Raw genomic sequence first — 18024 nt, forward strand, 5'->3', positions numbered from 1 at the left:
TGTAGAGACATGGCACCTTCACTGCAATTTTCGAAAAAAATTTGCTCAATAATATACATTTGTGCAAGAAATACAGTGCTGTTCGAAATAATAGCAGCGCAAGCGTTTTATTTCGAGTATAATGATTTGGCTTTGAATATGTTTTTCATGTTCGCATCGTGTATGGTGATAAAAATTCAGTTCCTGGTGGTACTGACGATTTTAATAATACCACTTTACTATCATCAGCTCACTAAATGGTACGCCACTTTTCGACGGTCCACTTGGCGTGAAATTTGACAAAATTCAGACGATTGTGAAGGTGCCATATTGTGAGTAGTGGTACTTTTCTTGGACTTCCTGCATGGAAATTTGTCTTAATCAATCGTTTTTTACTCGTTGACGTTGCAATAGAATGTTCCAGGTCTTTCTAGAATTCTCTCGAAGACATAAACCAATATTATTTTGCCATCCGACCCATCAGTTTGTTAAGTTCGAGCGGATGTTGTTCATCTGTTTCTGTTCTGCTGTATCTAGAATTTACTTGAGAGTCCCAACCTCCAGGACTTTTTGTGCTTGTGTCAAGAAAAATCGGAAAGGTATTATTTTGATGGCCCTCTTAGGTCACTCAACATATAAATGTCCTTAATAGCGTTTTTGAATTTTTCTTAAAACAAGAGTTTAATATAATATTCCACAAAGTCTCTCAAAACCATTGCTTTTTTTAAAGTGTGGAAGTAGGAGTAGAATGCCCGGTAAAATAGTGTCAATGTATCGTCAAAAAATGAACAAAAATTGAAAATTAATAAATGACAATGTGCAAATAAAATGCGAAGACAAAAGTACCGGCACGTATGGCTCCACTATTTGGTCACAGGCAACAGGAGCTGCATCCATTCGATGTACATTCATAGATGTATGTATTGCTGGTTCATATTTATGTACGTTGATTGGATGTAGGCAGTAGAGACAATGGAAAATGTTTGTTATTTTGCTTTGAAAAACAAGGCAAACAAGTTCAATTATTAACCAATGTTTGCTTTAGTAGTAACCAGCGAAGCATGACAACTATATGGACCAGTGTATGCGATTTTTTTCCACGAGTTGCGGCTTCTAGCTTTCACGTTAGTTTAGATTCTAGTTTTTTGGTCTATCACAGTGAATATAAGCTGTGTCGTTTTTTCGAATTTTATCAAATAATGGGAAGAAAGGTTCATACAACCTGAATTTTAAAATCAATTAAAAATATTATTCACCTGCAAATGAACTTCCTATTTGAAGTAATAGCAAGTGTTGCTTGATTCCCCCGTGAAACTGTAATATGATCAACGACCGAAAGTTAAACCAGTTTGTAATAATTTACGAAAACAAATGAACGATAGTGTGGTGAACCAAACTTAACGATGAGATGAATGCAATATCCAATCATGTAAAATACCAATACCGGAATACTCGGACAAGAGAATGCTTCTGGATAATATGCCAAAATTGCAAGTACATAGTAGTGAGCTGAAAGTACCATCGGCGTTTCGGATGGTCGTAGCACTGCTGCTGATAACCACGTGTACGACTCGATTCTCCACGGCAGCACCATCGTCGGCAGCCAAGTCGTGGCCCGCGATGAAAAATTACGACATTTGGGGAGATCCGGACGGTGAACTGGCCTCACCTTCATCGCCCTTAGTATCCTCATCATCATCATCATCAGCATCATCAGCATCGTCATCCCGGACCTCGTTATCAAGTTTGCGTTCGGGGAAACCTGACCCTAATTTGCGCAACGTAACACTACACCGGCGGGGTCGAAGTTTTGGTTTGGATGCATTCTCGCAGGAGGATGGCCTCGAACGAAGCGCGGATAACAGCTTCGATGGAGGCTACCGGAGCAGCGGACGTAGTGCGAAAGGTGAGTGTTCTCTCATGAAAATTACCAATGCATTAAACGAGCTAGGGTGTGTTGCATACATAATGCATACACTTGTGTAAGAGTAATAGTAACAGGTAACTTATGCTGATCGATGAAACATGGGATTATGCCACCGTAATGATATGAAACAATCTTGTCACATGAAACCTCATTCGTCAGGCCCAAAACCGCCGGTCGGTACTCGACAGCCAGAAAGGGGAAGACTTCGCTTTTATTATTTAATCAACATCCCACATCGAGCGCTGAACTGAGGCCGCAACAGTCTGCCTGCGAGGCTGCCAAGTGTTGTGAGCCTGTCGTATCACTTTCCTGAAATGCATATTTTATGCTGCCGCGCGACCGGCTAGCATAAGGTAGGCATCCGTCAGAATGGATGGGCTTGGGTTTTCTGGTTGGCGAATGTTCCCAGCATTAGAGGATTTGATATGCGATGTTCCTGGCTTGTGCTGGCAATTTGACGCCCGCGAATGTATCATCAGCTGCTTGGGGGGCGAAAGGGATGTGCATAAATCCACTGGTTCGGATTAGTTAGGTTTTTAGTATGGGCGCACATAGAGTCGGCACAGATGAACTCGCCGCTGCAACTGTGATAGATGGAGACGAGAATGGTAGATAATCCCCGATGATTGGATTTTCACCTGGTTTGGGATATGCAGCTTTGGTTGGTATATACAACTAGTGTTCAGTGTGCAATATACAAGGAACATTTATTATTGAAAAAAGTGCAGGCTGTATGTTTTATTCAAAGTGCGCTGATTAGTTTGCTGTTCATCATAGTTGATTGAATACTATTTAAAGTTTGAAATTAGAGAATTAATTCAACTGATGCTGGTTATATAATCTGAAGATACTCTTATTGAACTTGGAGGTTTGTTGGGCAATTATGCAGCTACGAACTGGGGTCGGTTATTTTTTATTTTTAGGCTTGGCTATTTTTAATCAATGTTCATCGGATGTTTCGGTCCGTTTCAAAGACTCGATAATTGTTATTTTGTTGAGAGATTTGTCAGGGCCGTCTAAGAGGTAAGAGGTTTTTTTCTTTAATTTCGTTTATTTGACACGGCTCACAGCGGTAGCTTAACGGAGCCGTGTATCTTGTGTTTACAATATGTAAAAATAATAAAAAAAAAAAAGCATATATTATTGTTTGTCCGTTGGATCTCGCGCGCGCAACATTTTATTGCGTGCGGAGACCTTCTTTCGCGGCTGGCCTACTGCGTCATGGGGACCGTTTAATTCTCTCCTGTTCTTCGTATCAAGGTCATCATCGTTAAAAGTGCCTTGGTGCTCGCGACCAGATGTTCTTTCCTGCTTCTTGCACTTACGGATGACCAATGTAAATTCGTCGTCATTCTTATTATCTTCATCACCGATGTTACTTACAGTTGTTTCAGGGGTGCTGGATGCTGCTTTGGCAGTTGTCAATATGGACTGAACAGCTGCCACAAATTTGGCAACCGTTTGTGGTTCAGGTATTGGTATTGAAAATTCTTTTTTAGGTTGGTTTTCAGTGGATTTGTTGGCAATCGGTAGTGATACATTCTCCTCTGTATCTTCCGCACAAGATTGTCCGTGGTGTGCTGTCTGATTACAATACTTGCACGTAGGAGTTTGCCCCTCATGGGTGCATAACGTAGTTCGATGAATAGTAGCTTCGTGGGTTTTAAGTTTTAAAGTCAAGTGGGAGGGGATAGGTCTTTCGATCCGCATCCTCACCACAAGAACACCGTTAGGTGTACCCGGGAAGAAATTTCTCCACGTATCACGTGTAACGGATTCTACTTCTCCGTATTGCGACATGTATTTTGCGATTAGATCAGGTGGGGTACGTGGTGATAGGTCATGTAATTTTACATCTACATAGTCTTTTTCTATATACACGGGAATCTTAATTCCAACTTTATCACTTTCAGCTACATGCTTCAAGTTGTTCTGCAAAACGAAACGTTCGGCTTGTGCTAACGTGTTGAATGATATGAGCACTACATTGCGAAGATGATGATACTGTAGACACATAACCTCCTTGGGCTTTAGCTGCATCTTCACCTTCAGAAGGTATTCCACTTCACGAAAACTCAATCTTATTGAACAGAATTTAAAGTCAACGACCGCTGTGTTGGGTCGGAGCAGAGATTTTTCGTCAACTTTACTCATGATGGCAAGAATAAATTCAAAGTTTCCTTTGTTCTCGAGACAATGCACACTAGATCGAGAGGCTGCTAGTATTTGTTCACTTGGTTCGATTGTACGTCTGACTTGGGCAGAAGTAGAAAATAGACTGGCCAACTAAGAGGTGTCTATAGTTGAACAGGCGAAACCTAAGCGCATTTAATCGAAAATCTTGGCCGAAATTATTTATTCCTTTTTTTTTTTTTTCATTTTCTGTTCAGTGAAAATTTTGATTGATTTTAATGGCTTTTTTTGAACATTCCGAAACAACTTTCATAATCTTGGAAACAACAGGATTACTTGCACTGCTTTGACCCAGCTTAATTTTATACGATATTCATCAACATGGGCAGTAAGCTGAGACAAAAATCAGATTTCCAATCAACTGTGCAAACCGTGCGATCAGTAAAAACTATATTTTTGTGTCTACGGTTATAAGTTTACATGGGATTTTGTATGGGGAAATAGGCATTCACAAAACTGGAACTCTTGGAGTCGCCCATTGCCTCTTAAAAATAAATCTATATGTGGTTTTCATAGGAAATTTAACAAAGAAAACAAAGCCTAGAAGATCAGGAAACGATCTGACGTTTGTGAAAAAAGTTATTAAGCAGGAATCGACTGATTTTCTGACGATTGAGAAAATACTCAATTTTTCTAACACTTCTGTTTTCTTGATACATTTCGTATAACAATCACACATCGATTTCTTTTTAGGAGGCAATAGGAAACTCCCCGATCAGAATGAAATAGCAAGATTATAAGAGAACACTATTTTTGTTACATATTGTGTTATAAATTAGATCTCGTTAGTAGCTAAAATAACAGAAATTTATAACAAGTAACAATGCGAGATATAGTTTTGAAATATTTCTGTTAGGTGTTTCTGATCGGGTCTTGTAAGAATTATTTCATAAAAGTCGATTCCCCCGTACGAAATTCCATGTAAACTTGAAGGGAACTCATAAGTGGCTTATAAAAGGGTGGTTTTTTAGATTTTTTTTGAATATGAAAACGACAAGGGAAACAAACTACCTTTTGCGTATTTTTGAACATAAACTCAAAACAAATCGTCAGGAGCAATAATGCATCTGCATTTTCGTCTCTCGAACTGTTAGCGAAAATACAATATATACAATATCAAACAATACATAGCAAGACGTTTTTGGCACCACAGTGTAGAGATAGTTCGAACAACACATACCAACGTCTCCATGCTGTGATCGCCGCTGTTGTGATCAGAAGTTTATATAGCTCATTCGGACAGCTAGCAATAATATGTCGTTATAGCCAAGAGTGGAAAAAGACGTTTTAACGAGCAAATGTTTGTCGGTTCTAGTCCTAATGCTACCCATTTGTCATTTTTCTAGTGAGGCCTAGTTCTCAATACACACACACACATATATACAAACGGGATATTAATAATAGGGGGAAAATGGTACACAGCAAAATGCGTCATTGGCGATACTGAAAGGCCGGCGGGGGGAGGTAAGCGAAATCATGACACTCGTTATGAGTAAGAAGTTTATGTATGCCATTTCACTACTTAACAAGTGTATGTCTTCATAGCAAGGATTGCAAAGAAGTGATTTTAGTGAATTGATATTTTCGTCGGCTCTAGGTATCTGATGGTCGGATTTTTTTTCTAGAAGTTTCAGGTCATGAGCTAATTATGGCAGCGCAGAAAAGAATAAAACAGAACAAAACGCTACGCAGCAATAATATGAATGTAAGGTAAAAGAAGAAAGGGAATCTTTGCGAGCTTCGTAAACAGAAAATTGATACGAAACTAAATAATAACACAGTCTCTTTGCGCATGAGTGTGTGCTATCAATTTTTCGAGGCGATGCTCACCTCAAACTATGTGCGAATAGCTCCATATTCCAGAAAAAAATGTTTTTGGGCATAGGGGTTGTTTTGGATGGACAAGTGAGACTTTAACCTTTCAAAATCAAATCAATTGTTGATGAATTCTTTACAGACGAATAGCACGTGGGTTCATTTGGAAACAAAGCTCAATAATAACCAGCAGAGCAATCATTAAAAGATAGTTTACCGTTGGAATTGCTTTGAGCATTATTCCAGGATTGGTGTTTAGCGTTCACCGATTACGAAGAAATTCAACCGATTTCTTGTAAGTTTATGTAAGTCTCTTTTCAAGAAATTAGTTTGCTCGCCAGTGCATTGAAAAGGCTGCAGCAATAAAAATGATACCAAAATCGGTTTCCTTCAATACCTAAACTCTCGATGTTTGATCCTGCGATCAGCTGCTATTGCGATTCCTCCGCCTAATCCAAAAATTCAATTTAGTATTTGGTTTTTAAAAAAACTCGGTCGCAACGTCAATGTGCACATTATGCACCCTCAAGAGGTTGAAAAATTCATCTTCGCACGTTGTGGTGAACGAGTGCTCCATTTTAATAAATTTAAATGAATTTAAAAAAATAATTATTATCATTAAACTCTTCAATTCATTATAATTTTGTTTGCAAATTCCCATCCAGTTTGAAAAGTTTCAAACATGGAGATAGAATTTAGCATTGCAGTCATAAATTGAAACATTATTTGCTGCAAAAAATTCAATTTTCCTTTTTTGAATTCTAACTAGATTCATTGGAGCAAATGAAGTGTTGTGTGGAGATGAAATTAGAGGCCTGGTGGTCATCGTTCGTTTGGCCGCGTTACCTGCCATTGAAGTGTAAGATGACGCACCATTGTAGGATGGTGTGACGGAGATAGAAGATCCTTGTATAGGTACAGATGTTGTAATTCTATTTGGAATCAGATTAACACGTTTAAGCTTGTTTTCTTGAAGTGTACCTGAAGAAGTATGTAAATTTTTTTTGTTGTTTTTGCTGCTTTGAACGAGAATTTATACTTTTTTCGAATAGGATATGCCCAGAAATTCAATTTATGGTTTTCTCTGAAATTAGCGTATTTGGAATTTTTTGTGGTTTTTCACCGGACCAGGATCTTTTGTGTGCGATTTACCACCTGAATGAATAACATAGATATTTGAATATATATTTTTGCATTTGACCGCGAGTCGCATCAGGTTAATTTTCAGCCGTAAAAAAAACTTCGATTATGATTGCTTTTTTTTTCTCATTGGCATTATGCACAATGCGAGGAAATTTATAAATTTCGTCAGTTTCACATTCGGATAAAACATCGAATAAGTTGCTGCTATCAATTGAATTTTCGGGTGGAGAAGTTTAGTTTTAGTATTTGGCACACGGCCTATCTGGTAGGGCCCAAACATGTTAGAAGAATTAAATATTTCGTTAGGCTGAATTATTCTTGAAGAATGTTTTAATCTTGAGAAAGACTAATTATCGAAAATAGGTATAGGTAGTCTTGAAAAAGACTGTTGCTATTGGAAAACTCTAGTTAAACCAGGAGATATCAAGCTTTATGACAGAATCGAACGAAGATTTAAACTGGACTGAAGGTAAAAGTATTAATTATGTATAACAACCTAAAACATATAGTTCACTATGACCACCTTCGAATCAACATCTCCGTATATGTGGGCAATTGTAAAATTGAGGTACGACTACACCGTTAACTTGCGGTATGGTCTAGAGATGGGCGGGTACGAGTATTTTATCCAAACCTCAACCTGAACCCATACCTGTAGGAATCAGGGCGGCTGAGTATTGTTATCACTGGACAGGGGTGGGAGCGGTCACTTCAAAAATATTTTTCCGGGTATGGATTAGGTTGAGTTTATTCAAAATAATTCGCATTTCCTTGTATAAACGGAGAGTAAAATTAAACCAAACGTATGCGGAAACTTTTTAGACTCATTTCAGGAGTTTATTCATCTACTTAGACAAGCACATTTTGACGGATTTTTGTTGGCTGGGGGTTTGCTGAGATTTTCGGCTGATGGTACTTCGATGATGTTTTGCTGGGTTTCGATTATCAAATTTCGATGTGTACAGACAAATCTGCCCAGAGTCCGTGTGGTATCCGGCAAAGAAGTGAGCAACGGGGTTCCTGCTCCTGTGTCGTAGGAGGCGACTGAAACCAGGAGTCCCTTAGTCAAGGTGTAGTTCCGTGGCTAGAACTTAATAGCTGGAGGATCTGAAATGTGCCAGTTGCGCACGGAGCATTTACTGTGTTCGTCGGAATCAAATTATGATCGTATCCCATTTAATTCCATTCCAACGAGCCATATCGTTACATGCATTTACATCTCAACTTACTTGGTATTCTTCAGTTGTTGGGCAAATATATGCTGGAAATGAAATGAACAGTTTCCTAATCAACAATGGTTAGAATTGCACAAATCAATCTCCAGCATAAACGTACAGCAACTATGAATCGATCTCGACTTATGCAGGGAGGTAAGGCCTTCATAGCATTGGTTCAAGAGCTGAATTTACATAAAGGAAACTCCTATATTGGAATGTTACTTCATTGCTAACAACAAGACAGGTATGACTAACCCACGTAAAATGCATAATGCTTGCATTCTTGCAAATAAGTCTATTGACGTGTGTCTCATATCGCGTTATCGATCACGATAGTTACACTGACTGTCGGTAACTTAGAGAAAAGTATATTGTTCAGTATTGTTGGTACATATACCACATAACGAGTCTTCTCTGTCTGATGATGCCAAAAGCGTTATACCATATTGTAGCAGAAATGGGCTTTCGCTCATTATTGGTAGTTGCTCATCACATCATTTGGGGCAGCTCAGAAATCAATCTGAGTATGTAGTGCAAATTTACATATTCTGAATGTGGGAAACCGACCAATTTTTGCGAGGGCTGGGGGAGAGAAGGTGTTAGACATAACGTTTTGCTCTGAAAGAATGTTGCATAAACTGGGGAATTAGCAGGTTCTTAATGAAACTGAACCATCTCTATTCGATCATAAATGGTGATTCGGACTCGTTGGCGTTAGCACGCATATTGGTTACCACTGAATCGGTCAAGTGGACAGTTGGCAGTTTTGCTCCATACAAATCGCCTGGTAAAGATGGAATTTTTCTCGTGTTACTGCAAAAGGGATTTGATATTTTCAAACATGTCTTGAAAAAGGTGATGCTTTCCAGTTTTACTATCGGGTATATCCCGAAAGCATGGCGAGAAATAACTGTTACATTTATTCCCAAAGGGGGCGCTATGAAGAAACCAAGAGTTTTGAGACTATCAGCTTTTCTTCTAGAAGTTTTGGAACGGATAATCATCATCGGAACAATCTTTGACTTTATGAAATAAGTATTAAGAGCAGTCGAGCAGTGGTGTCGACAAGTTAAATTATCAGTTACTTTAAACAAAACTTCAATGGTTCTTTTCACAACGAAGCGAATAACAACCGAGGTTCGTCCCTTGCAGTTCTTTGATTCTGAGCTACTGTTCGCAGATCAAGTCAAATACGGTGGAGTTATATTGAATTCCAAACTGAATTGGTCTGCTCACATTGAGTTCAGAGTCAAGAAAGCGTGAATGGCCTTCGGGCAGTGCAGACGAACTTTTGAAAAGACCTGGGGTTTCAAACCCAAGTACATCTATTGGATTTACATGACAATTGTACGTCCAATACTGTCAAACGGAATAGTTGTCTGGCTATATGGAGAGACAACAATAAACGCAAGTTGCCTGTTACACTGACGGTTCTCTGATGGAGAGACCTTCTGGTGCTGGTGTCTACTGTCGTGAAATGAGATTACTGTACTGTATTCGAAGCAGAAATCTCCGTGATTGTGTACGGTGTACAATCGTCCATTCCACAGAGCGTGTCCGGAAAAGCTTTAAACTTCTGCTTTGATAGTCAGGCTGCAAGCAAGGTCCTTGGCTCAGACAAATCACCATCAAAGTTAGTGATCGCATGCCGATCTCAAATCGGAGAACTTATCCTTGTCAGCACTACATACCTTGTCTGGGTGCTAGACATTGCGGTATTATTGGAAATGAATGTGCTGACGATTTGTCCAGGGTAGGTGCAGTGATTGACCTCGTCAGCTCTGAGAGCGGCCTGCCAATTTGGACAAGTTGTTTTTTCATTTTTTTTAACGACCTTCTCAGTTAATTTTTTTGCCGTCGGTTCCTACAGCATGAAGGACATGGTTACTTTACTCTCGCCTGTATATGCCGCAGACTCAGATGATTCGCTTTTCTAATGCTAAAATATCCTGACTCCTGCGGTAGCAGACAAAATGTTTAGTCGCCGGGAAACTCTAAGCTTGTTCATATAACCCTATTCCACGCTTTTCTAAACATTCTTCTTTCAACTTGTTGCTCTCCCTTGAGTACTATGGCTCTTAATATTGAAAAATATACTTTACCTTCCAGTCCCTTGCTAATTAAATGCCGTTACAACAATTGGATAAGTTGGTTAAGAGAAAAAATGCGGTCTTGGGCTTCGTCCGAGCACTTGTCGCAAAAACACAGGTGTTTCTAGAACAACCGTGCCCAGTATTTTCGGAACATCCCCTCCATTTTTCGTAACTCCACTGCGGCATGTTGACCAGGGATTTATCTGGCCACTGAAAGCTTAATCTTCACATGGCAACTATTCAGCGCAATGAGTAATTTTCATATGATTTTTGTGTATCTTTGTGTATTTTGGATCCTTATATCATCTGATATTTAATTCCGAGTTTTCGGCTGTCCTTTCATAGACGACACCGCGTTTGGACCACTGAAACTCAGACATACCAATTTTAACTACTTGTGAGTTCTCTTTTCCTTCCGATTAGGGAAATGATGAAAAGATACGGCAGGGCTCAAATCCTCGACGTTATACGGGGAACGTGAGATTTGAGCCAGTATATTCTGATTCCTGAAATATTAGGTTGATTACACGTGAGAATTTTTAATGAAGCTTGTATTCTAAAATAAATATTTATGTTATTTGCGACTTTTTTATGGTCCTTTCATGGGACGTATAGTTGAATGATTTATCCTAGTTGTGTAGATAGTCCCTAATCCCCATTTCATTGAAAATATTAAAATTCAAAATAAAACAACAAAACTCGATGCGATTGCTTGGAAACGATCACAAAATTTGTCTCGTTTTGGGAACCGACACCATCTTTTCGGAAATGACCGTTGTTCCAGAGATAATGTTGGGAGTACCTATTCGGGTTACCTCTCTTTCCAAAAAGCGGTAAACTTGCATACCGGTTTCAAACCAGTCTTGCGACGCATAAATCTTTGTATCAAGTGCACTGGAGGACTTTTTGAGCGGTTTTGGTCGTATTGGACACACCCCGGAGTATTCCTGAAATCTGGCTTCTTCAGCAAAGAGGAAACTTTTCGATCGGTTTTAAACCCCGTTTTCGGCATGATTTTACAAAACAAGTACATTGGAAGACATTTTAAGGATTTCGCTGAAACCAGCCTCACATCGGAGTATAAGTATGCAAATTTCATACTTCATGTAACAAGACGAGTTTTGTAACCAGTAGACAAGTGCCCTCTTTACGGAGGGAGAAGATTCCAGGAATACCCCAGGGTGTGACCAATTTGACCAAATCCCTCAAAATGTTTTCTAAAGCATACAAAACCGTATGAAAGTTCTTCGCTTTTCGGAAAGGGAGGTAACCCGAGTACTCCCAACAATGTATTCCAAATAGCGGTCATTTCCGGATAAATTGTGTCGGTTCCTAAACTACACAAATTTTGTGGTCGTGTCCAAAAAACCGCATTAAGCGGCTGAGTATCATTATTTTGAAATTTATTATTTTTAATGAAATGGGGGTTGAGGACGTAAGAGTTAATGATGTACATTTTCCACATATTTCTATACAATTTGTAAGCCTGAGATAATTGCCGCAAAGCTTCATGAGCTAAATCAAATTTGAAGAAAGGTAACATGAGGATCAAAGTTATTTGGAGACAAAATACAGCGACTTAACATCTTTTATGATTATTTTATGCATAATATAGTTTAATAGTTCAATTTTGGAATAAAAATTATTATCTTAGAAAACGCAGGACAGTCTCCTGGACGTCTGGTCATGCGGGAGATATTTTTTAAAGTCGGGACTATTCCACCTAATCCGGACGTCTGGTCACTTTATCTTAGTTTCCATAATTTATAATAACTCGATTGGGAAAACATTCTTCTAATTACAAAACTTAATTAATCTAATAGCGTTTTAGTTTTTACTTGGAGCTGGTGTAGTGCACAAAACAGAGATAAATTTATGACATTCCAGCTTGAATGAGTGTATCACCAACTACACGGGTGTAGGCCACTGTCGAAAACGAAAATGCCATTATGTCTATTTGCCCTTCCTTGCATAGACACTATCGGCAAAATTTTGATGCTAACGTTGATCGAATCGAACAGGTAAAAGCGATCTTAATGGCCACTATAAATCATGTCGTGCATGAATTACACACCAAATAGCTCAATCCAGCCAGCAATCAGTTATGCACCAGAATTAATATTAATTAAATTCCCTTTTTTCCTTTTTTGCAGTGCTCAACTTTTTCCCGGTCCCGGTGGACGACGAGTGCCTCTCGGACGATGGACTGCGCACCGGCCAGTGTATGAACGTGTACGAGTGCCGCATCCAGGGCGGTTCCTCCCGGGGCCAATGTGCGCTCGGCTTCGGCGTGTGCTGTGTCTGTAAGGCTGCATCCCATCATTCGCATTTCTGTCCAACACTCATGTCGACATTATTTGTTATTATTTATTCACACACACACACACACACAATCGCCGAAAGTTTCGGTCAAGCAGGCTAATTTCCTAAAAAAAACTTTTCCCTTTTCCGTTCTTTGTTCCGGCACAGTCACGGCCACCTGCGACCAGGAGATGGCGAACAACATTACCTACTTTGTGTCGCCCAGCTTTCCGGCGCTGGTTTCCAAGGATACGGTTGCATGCAAGCTGAAAATTAAACTGATGAACACGGAGATTTCTCAGCTCAAGTTTGATTTTATCCATTTTGCATTGGTAATTCGATAATGAGCTGCGGATGGAAATATATATTAATTTTTTTTGTGCTTTGTAGGGCCAACCGAATAGACGAACCGGTATTTGCGACGGGGACGTTTTTCGACTTACTGGTGGAGTTTTTCCATTTGATCTTTGTGGGCAGAACAGCGGGCAGCATATGTACTATGATTTGAGCCCAAAATCGCGGGCAGATGAGGAGATTGAATTGGAGATGAAATTTTCACCGCGGTCTTTTACGCAACGGTTGTGGGAAATTAGGGTGACACAGATTCCTTTCAGCCAAAGGGCCCCTACCGGGTGCATGCAGTATTTTACTGGTACGGAAGGAACTATACAAACATTCAACTTTGCCGAAAACGGACGACACTTGGCCAACCATAACTACAGGGCCTGTATTCGACAGGAGAAAGGAATGTGTTCGGTTGCGTACGAGCCATGTGATGACCAATCTTTTCGGATTGGAAGCCCCAGAGCGGGTAGTGAATCATATCCTGGAGGATCTACGGGGAATCCTCCGGGAGGAGTGGCTACTCCGGGTGGAGCTACTGGTACTGGAGGTTTACCGGGTTCTGATGGAACTGGAACATTTACAGATCCAGGAATTGCCAGTGATCAATTGGCTCCGGCTGTGGATATTCCTCAAGGTTTACCAGACGGCGCGGGAATTGGAGATGGACCTGGGTTACCCGAATCTCCAGTTGCAGACCAGCCGGTTGCCGCCGATGATCCGGTCGCCGTTGATGATACGGCAGCCGATGAACCGCTGGCAGATGATCCGGATGCTGCGGAGGAAGGTTCCGGAGGCGGTGGGGGTTTCTTCGGAGGTTTGTTCCCATCACTCTTTTCGAGAAGCATTTTCGACTCGTATCGAAGTTTCGAAGGATCTCATCGGCAGGGTCGAGACTTTTCGAGACAGTTCTACTCCACCTGTAGGGATCGAATAACGCTCCCATGCATAGTGGAAGACTTTATAGGCGTTGGGATGGGAGATTTGCCGAGCTGCATTCCGGTGCACTGTGGTAATTCGCTGTGTCCTGGCGGAGTGTCTCCCTGTCGGGTTGAGACCTCAGTTACCCCATTCGGGCTGGGAATTCATTTTGGTGAAGGTTTAGATAAAGGTAGTCCAGAGGATAATATAGGAGCCTGTTTGCGGTACAATCAGATCCCGTGTGCTGGGTAGTTTTGGGGGAGTAATTATGTTGAGAGTATGAGAGAAATTATTTATTAGCTATGAGTGCTTGCAAGTAAACCATAATCATTAAAAGCTTTCTGTTGAATTAATTGATCCGAACGTTCCAAGGGATTTATGGTACATCATTTCCACTCCATCACATTTTCATTCGTCTACTCGGTAAGCCGGATGGAGATTATCGACAAATATGCCATCAGATATTGTTTATTGTTTAACCATATCTTTTTACGACGGCTTTTATGCTTTATTTATGAATTGTCCATACGTTACATTTGCTATATGTACTTGTAGTATTGGAAGCAACGGGTGGGTGCAAACTAAAGACGTGGAAAACTTGCTATTCGGCGTCTTCCCAAGATATTCAATCAACCCTATTCTGGAATAGGACGATTCATTTTTCAAAAGGATGTCATTTGATTTGCATTCTCAATAACGACTCCAAAATTGATCGTCACATTCGTTCGAAAAATCAATCCGTAATGCATAATAAGGTTGAACATTCGTTTTGCCTTTCTCATATAAAGAAAGGCTATGCAATCATTGTAAAAATCGACTTTTTAACTTTTTGTCGAGATCGGAAAATGTCATGTATGTGAGTCATTTGAACTCAAACAATTTATCTCAGAAATGGCTAAACCGATTTACACAAATTTAGTGAAACTTCAAATGAAAGGTATAACGCTCTATTGAATTTTTAGTTGATCCGACTTCCGGTTCCAGAGTTACGGGTTGAAGAGTACGTTTACACAGCAAATTCCCATATAAACTGGTACAACCATGATGTCCAAATGATGTGAAACATATTAAAATGGGTTCAACACTACATGAACTTTCAGGTCTAGATCACTAATGATTAATCGAAGTAACTTTGACCACATTGGCCACGATCTCCCACATGTTAACGACGTTTGACAACTATAGTCTTGATGCTAACACAGACAGATTGAACATGTGAAAAATCGTTAAAAATATTCACGAAATAGGAAATTTCGCGCTCTGTATACGAAAGTCACCTTAAACTCATAATCGAACAAAAAAAAAATTTCTGGTCTTGACAACGTTCAAATTGTGGACGGTAACCCCAGCCTACCTCAGCATTCACTATTGACCAAAGCGCTCTTCAACCTCATACAACGTCTTACAACTATGAAAGTCAGATTACCACATGTTAGTTCTGTCAGGTTATAGCTGCATTATGTAACTGTTGTTAAGAGAAGCGCTACGCAATATCTCTTATCTTTTCAATAGCCAATATGTATCTGTTTGGAAATCTTAGATTGAGCTACAATTTCTGTGATATGTTGCTTTATAATTTTAGGCTATGGACTATTTGGCGAAATTTTTAACTTTTGGTTAAAATCTGACATTTCGGAAGTTTTTTTGCAAAATAATCCTGCTCTGGGGCATGGTTAAATTGGACAAATTTGAAAACTCGATTGTTAACATTTTGTCCCATATTAAAGAAAAAAAGGTGGAAACATGCCTAATACTTAATTGAGGTTCTCACTATTTTTCAATATTTGAAGAAGCGAGCTGGATTTCTGATGAGAGTGCCGAGGTTCCATTTCCCTTTCCGAAAACCAAACCGAGTATCTGATAGCAAGAATGCCTCAACCCAATTGTAACGAACGTGATCGTTACGATTTGTTTAATTTAATTTCAAGTAATTTTCTTTCGTCTCCGGTATAGACCTCCACAATAGCAAGCACATTTAATTTCAAATAGAACCCTATGGAGATAAGATTACTTACCGCGCCAGCAGAATCAGGGATAAAAGTCATAAATGCATTTTTTAGTTTTCTCTATTCCTATTCCTGGAACATGAGTGGCATAGATTAGGACGAAAGGCATTGTTTGCACTTTCTGCTTTAGGCAATTTTGAGGTGCCGTCTAGACGGCAGAAAGATAAGGAAATAAATAGCAATAGCACAGGTCTCCTAAATAAACTTTGTAATTGTCGCGTCATACATAGATTTAGAAAGCTAGGGATTTTGTCTCTCTCTGTTACATGAACAAACCTTATTAGTTATTAAGAAAATTTGTATATAAATTTTATTTTTTGAATATAATAAACAGTCCAATTGTAACAGTGGAAGGTGCTAGTTGTGTTGTCCGAAATCCGGAATAAGTGTTAAATCCGAAAAGTAGAAGCAGGTTGTATCTATCCGAAAGGCCGTAATATCACCATTAATTCAATAGGATCCTTTCGTTCTCATCGGCAAACCCACACCTTTTCCGAAGGAAATCCGATTTGAATTAATCTTATAACGACGTAGCCCGGCCAGCTACACAATTGTCGAGACGTAGTAGGATGATTTTTTCCAGTGATTTCTCGATGCAAGATAGAATTTCAATTGAACGATACACGTTGTGATCGGAGGCAGGTTTTCCAGGTTTTGGAATGGCGTTAATATATTTTTAGTGCAATCTGTGCGAAATTTAATTATCTAAAAAACAGTGTTTTACTTGTATACATTGCACTTGTATACATACACATATGCATGTATAATACAGGAAGGTGAAATTTTGGGACATTTTGTTCGAAAAATCCCTTATTCCTTATAGCTGTCCTGCTCTATGCTGCAAATCACACACAATTTGCTGTTTTTGGTGTATGAAAAAATCTCAAAAATCGAACGGATTCGAGAAGTTGAGGTTCGAGAGCATTTCGCCATTTATATTAATTTTTATTTTTTCTCGTGCATTTTCAGTATTCTTCAACCAAATTTTATTAAATAAACCTTGTTGAACGTGAAACTCCTGCAAAGAACAAAATAGAAGTAGATATGCCATTAGTAAAGTTTAGATACTATCGATTTTTAACATTTAGTCTCGATTTCACATTTCATCTTTAAATTGAATATATCAACTCCATTCAATCATTAATTATTATTTAATTTACTATTACTAGTATGAAAAATACATAGAAGCCACATGGTAGATGTTTCATTTCAGGAAAAGTACGGGAAATTGGGGTATTGAGGAATTTGACAAAAAATGCGGTTTCTAGACTAAATTCCACGTTCAACAAGGTACATTTAATAAAAATTGATTGAAGAATAAGAGAGATATATGAACAATGAAATGATATAATTTGATAATGAATGACAAAATACCATAGAATACCAACTCCTCGTATTCTGACACAGGTCGGAAGGTTTCCGTTCGTTTTCGTTTTTTTACGTTAGAAAAACTGCAAATATGTATGTGATGGTGGTATTTTTTTCAGTTCGTTTATTTGATAGTGACCTAAAGCGTCTAAATATCCAGCGCACGCCCAGAACAACGTGCTCGATGTCGTGATAGCCCTCAGCACAAGCGCACAGACTCCTCTCTGTAAGCTCAATACGGCGCAAATGCGCATCAAACGTGTAGTGGTTAGATATGAGCCGGGACATTGCGAACGAATGAAATCCTGACCCACATCCACCCCCCCCCCGAAACAAGGCTTCGTTGATACCTTCGGGATAGTGAAATGTAGCCTTCGTCTACGTTCCCCATTGCTCCACGAGGCTGTCCGAAATGATGAAATAGTCATCTGTGGGCAGAGTGTCGATGATCACAAGGATATACTGAATAGCAGCTAATTCTGCGACGTTAACTGAAGCAGGATCATTGAGCTTGCATGAACCGGTGATATTATCATTGAAGATATCGAAGCCAGTAGAAACTATGAAACGATTGGGATTGTACGAAGAATGTAGTCGAAGTACAAGCACAAAAATCGGGTTTGAGAATTAAGCCCGACGAGCCTCTCGAAGTTTTCAATCACTAACGGGTTCAAAATGTCGCATAGAATAAGCAATCGATATGACAGTTCCCAAATTCG

The 18024-nt window shown here is 39.4% G+C and overlaps 1 protein-coding gene across 1 annotated transcript; it reads left to right on the plus strand.

The window, feature by feature from the left end:
* Positions 1-1443: 1443 nt before the first annotated feature.
* LOC131679325 (uncharacterized) lies at positions 1444-14229 on the plus strand. The gene is made up of 4 exons (XM_058960033.1): positions 1444-1885; positions 12521-12670; positions 12837-13000; positions 13059-14229. Exons 1-4 carry the CDS (start codon positions 1444-1446, stop codon positions 14181-14183), a joined length of 1881 nt encoding a protein of 626 aa, XP_058816016.1. The 3' UTR covers positions 14184-14229.
* The last annotated feature ends 3795 nt before the right edge of the window (positions 14230-18024 follow it).

This window comes from Topomyia yanbarensis, chromosome 2 (assembly GCF_030247195.1).
Source record: "Topomyia yanbarensis strain Yona2022 chromosome 2, ASM3024719v1, whole genome shotgun sequence".
In the NCBI taxonomy this organism is placed as follows: domain Eukaryota; kingdom Metazoa; phylum Arthropoda; class Insecta; order Diptera; family Culicidae; genus Topomyia; species Topomyia yanbarensis.